General features: G+C 40.8%; 1 protein-coding gene across 1 annotated transcript; it reads left to right on the forward strand.

Moving 5' to 3' along the window:
* Positions 1-301: 301 nt before the first annotated feature.
* Positions 302-2,373, forward strand: pax4 (paired box 4). Its single transcript, XM_056425397.1, is given in 7 exon segments — positions 302-349; positions 552-682; positions 879-1,094; positions 1,183-1,273; positions 1,510-1,650; positions 1,743-1,825; positions 1,900-2,373. Coding segments are annotated over 7 exon segments (1,167 nt in total). The 5' UTR covers positions 302-318.
* Positions 2,374-4,816: the final 2,443 nt, after the last annotated feature.

The raw sequence follows: 4,816 nt of genomic DNA on the forward strand, positions 1-4,816 counted from the left end.
GAGCTTTTGTGAAAATACAAGTGGAATAAAAAACAGAATGTTGTTATCATACTTAAAAACCTATACCTAAAGCCCATTGTAACTCCATAATGCCCACTTTCAGGCAATATTGACATTTCAGGTAACCGGCTCCACGTCATGTTCAGGTCAGCAGGCCTATAAATGTCTGCTGAAGAGCGTCATGCCCTCATTGTCATTCAGCAGAGAGACGAGGAGTTACCTGGAATATTTTATGTGTGGTGTTTTTATTTCTGGGAACATTACGCATTCAGTTATTTTTCTGACCAGTTTCATCATTCAGGCCGGGAGCACGCGGAGATGATCGGAACACACGAGCTGCCACATGAAGGTTCATTTTTACAATTTTAATATGTTCTAAAAATAATAGGCTTGAATTATATTCTAAGACATCTAAACACCTGTTAAGAATTTGTGCAACTATAGTAAATGTGATTTCAGAGAGCTATTCTTTTTTCAATAAACAATTTTAACCACGTGCATGCTATATTCTGAAGGCAGAGTTAAACAAGTACAGGCTGTGTTACACTAAGGTGGAGGAAGTGTCAACCAGCTCGGAGGGATGTTTCTCAACGGCAGACCTCTCCCAGAATCCAAGAGGAGGAAGATTATTGAACTGGCCACGGAGGGAGTCCGGCCGAACCAGATCTCCAGGATACTTCGAGTACGCACAACCACAACGTTGCACACATTCCCACATTTAGTGGATCAGATCTTGTCGGGGAAATCAAGTTGTTGAAAGCGTCCTGTTGCGTTAATAGTGCACGCACAGGCCAGGGGCATAAACATACATCAATTATATATATTTATTTATTTATATGTTCAGAATGGAAGAACGTTGAGCCCTTTGCGTATTCCAGGTGTCCAGCGGGTGCGTCAGTAAGATTCTGAGTCGCTACCGCCGCACTGGACTCCTGCAGCCCAAAACCATTGGAGGCAGCCGGCCTCGGCTTCTCACCTCCGGCGTCATCTCCACAATCATCCAGTGCAAAAGAGAAGATCCAACCATTTTCGCTTGGGAGATTCGAAAACGGCTCGCAGCGGCACGGATATTCAACTCCTCCAAGGTCCCCAGCGTGAGTAAACTTGACGTTCACGTTTGTTTTCACGAATAAATGATCCACCACATGACATCGTGCCTCTTTGTACACTGTGTTCTGCAAGGTGTCGTCCATAAATCGGATTCTCAGAAAGCTTCACTTGGACCACGGGCCGATGTGCATGGAGATCAAGGCGCACAGCAGGACTAAGCAGGGTAAGTCACCTGAAAGTGGACCAAATATAAATAGTGATATTAATAATCATATGAGCATCAAAGTCCCTTGTATTCAAGGGTAAAATGCATTTTTTTTCCTAAAAAAAAAGAACCCAATCTGATTGAAATTTCTATTAATTTGAAAAAATTAATCTTCCCAAAAATGCTGTTCATCAACATGTGGGTGACTTATAGCATCATTGCATCCATGATTTCTATATGTTTGTATCCTGCAGATTTAGATGCTCTGATCCAAGAAGAGGTGAAAGGGGGAAAGATGTCTGAGATGGTATGCAGTGATGACCGGCAGCTTAAAGGCGTCCAGCACCGAAACCGCACCACCTTCACCCAGGAGCAGAGCTCAGCCCTCGAGCAAGGTGACTTCACATCTGTCAAAGGTCCTCGCACGTCTCAAGCAACGTCCCACTCGGAAGCTCAGTTACAAACATGTGTCTGTCTCCTGGATCAGAGTTCTCCCACAGCCACTATGCAGATTTGTACACCAGAGAAAAATTGGCAGCCGAGATCAAACTTCCTGAGGACACCATCAAGGTAGAGTCGTCGTATTGAAGCATCGTTGTGTCGATACGGAATCAACAATCTCTTATGTTCGGGTCTCTCATCAGGTCTGGTTTTCAAACAGACGGGCTAAATTGAGGAGGGAAGCCAAACACAGGAGTGGCTCTCAGAGTAAGTGTGTGTGTGTTTGTGTGTGCTTTTTCTGAACTCTTTGAAGTTTGGGAACATAATCGGCATCTTTTATTCCTTCAATGTGTCCTACAGGTATGAGCACTTCTGCAAATGTGTCATCCATCTCAGTCCAATCCTCGTTCCTCCATCAGCCTCATGACGTGATGTTCCAGACCGTAACAGACAAGACTCCACTTGATCACCACAGAGATAGATTCCCTTTCCCTTTGCTTCACCATCACACAGACACAAGGACATCCCTCCCTGAGACAATAAGAACGGGGTGCCCAGTGACTCAGTGCTGGGACCAACAGGGCCTTTCTTTTAGGTGGGGCCCGCTTCAAACCGACGAGAGGTTTGTATTCGGGCCGCAGCCCTGGGATGTGAATCCTCATCGCTACCTGGACTGAATGTGTGGCCAATTTGATGACATTTAACAGCACCTCTGTACAATTTGAGTGCAGTTCAATTTCAGGACTGGAGGGAGACACTCTCGCCAGTAGGGGGCGACAGAGGACTGGAGTTAGAAGCTTGGCCCTCATACTCTTTTTTTAATCTTTTTTTTTTCAAATGCACTGCAGATTCACTCATTGCCTTTACTTCAATGAATAAAAAATATTACATAATAGTCAATATATTAAGTGTTATATTAAATTATTCTAAATTCATTGGTTACGTCCAGACAATCTGGATGTCTCGTTTTGTCTTCTAAAAAGACAAAGTTAAGAGGCAGAATAAAGCTGGATAGAAAAGAGGGTTATGCCTCTTTTAGAAGTGATGATTGAATTTATTTATGTGAGTTTCCAGAAAATAAGGAAGGCTATAATAAGGAGTGATTAAGACAATGAACACAGGTTCTGCTTAAAATGGTCAATGTATTGCTAATTTGTTGCTGTAATAGAGTATATACAAATATAATTTAGATTAGGATATTTGAGCATAACTTTAACCCTACAGCATTGCGACATACATCATAACTCCATGGATCATTTAAGGTTAGCACGGGATTATGTGGATGTTATTGTTTTTTAGATAGTCTTGGACTGTTTTGGTCCAGGAGGAGGTAGAGGCTCTCATCCAAGGTTTCCTTCCAGGGAAGGCCAGCGGGAAAATCTATAAAAGTAAAGCTTCAAAAAGTCTAAACATGACCTGATATCTGCTCTGCTCGGTATCGGCTTTTACGACTGCAACAGGGCAGAGGCATTGAGTTCCTTTATATCCCTTTACTGCAGCAAAGAGACGGTAAGACTCTGAGTTCTTCTGCAATTGGTCACCCGGGGAAAGGTTGAGATCAGAAGGCAAAGTGCTTGGTCAGCAGCACGGTGGGGGGTCCACTGTACTGACCTGTTCAGTGTGCGTTGGTATTGTGATTTACCCTGCAAATGTTAATCATCCACAAATAGATTGAAATAGTTCATTTATTGAAATAAGAACACATTTTTCTATTTCAAACCCTCTTACGCTGAGGCCAGTTGTTAGTGTTGCTGATGGTGGTCACGGGGCTCGCCAACAGCTTTCAGGTATACTTGTACTTCTTGTATTTCTACTCCACAACCGTACAGAGGCAAATATAGCATTTTAAATTTGTTTTCCTTCACTATTACTTTATGGGACAGCAAAAGTTAAAATAGTTGCTTTAAATTGAAAATATGTAGAATTTCATATACAAAAAAATCATGCGTTCGGTTTATATTAAATATCTTGTGACCCCTGCGAACCACTGGCCTCAACTAAAAAAGTAACGCGTATCGACCAGCTCCAACATTGGATCACTGCTAAAGCAATAACTCATATTCCCAAAATGAGGCACATTTTAACTGCAGAGGAGCACTTTTACTTTTAATACTTTAGTGCAATTGCTTTTGATAGTTCTGTTTTTTAGTTTCTTTAATTTACGTCATTCATCAGAGTTTCTGTTGGAGTTTAAACCTCAATATAATATCTTGACACAAAAAATAATCTTACATTTGGAGCATTAACTATATCTAATCTCACATTGAGCAACTCAAAATTTCCGAGCGGCTGAAAAGCTTATCCCAAAGTTCATTTGTATCTCGCTGAAGTAGGGGGTGTCCACATGCGTAATCTAAATGTTCCTTCAGACGTGTAGTCGTTTATCTCTTTCGATGGCTGTATTGATGAGCCGTGCTGCTTTAAGCCACTTTAGAATATTTATCATGCGCTACAATTTGCTGCTCTGAGCAATGGAGAGAGTAAACTGCCAAAACAGTAAATGTGTGCCTCTGACATATTCCTCTAAACATATTACAAGTGGGAGGAAGCCGAGAAAGAGGCAGGGAGGAGAAAAGGAAAGGGCACAGAATGAATCGAAATGTAATGTCGAGTTGTTTATTAATTCAAATAGTAATAATACAAATGCTAGAAAATTCAGAAAAGGTTCATAGATATAAAACAACTCACTAACACAAAATAGCAGCTGTTATATATAAAGTTTACAGTATACAAATATATAAACATAATGATCATGAAGTAAAAATACTTAAGTATATCATTTACAAAAATTACAAAGTGTAATTTACAGAATGCACTGGGCTATTTACATTAAAAAGGTAAATTAAATAACAGTTACAACCACTGACAATCAAGATACAATATAATTAAGATCCGCCACATTGACCAAGAATATATATATATTTGGTTTCACTTCTCTTAGTCTGTTGCCTTTAATGAAACAGTCTTCGTTTACATTGGTGCATGATAGGCTTTACCTTTGGTTTCATCATGTGCAAGAGGATTAAGGCCAGAGTTATCATTTAATTGGATACAGTTATGGTCTATGAAACCAACCGACAGCAAAGGACGCAAAGCAAAGACTGATGGGAAAGCGCCTGC

The sequence above is a fragment of the Pseudoliparis swirei genome, chromosome 10, assembly GCF_029220125.1.
Source record: "Pseudoliparis swirei isolate HS2019 ecotype Mariana Trench chromosome 10, NWPU_hadal_v1, whole genome shotgun sequence".
In the NCBI taxonomy this organism is placed as follows: domain Eukaryota; kingdom Metazoa; phylum Chordata; class Actinopteri; order Perciformes; family Liparidae; genus Pseudoliparis; species Pseudoliparis swirei.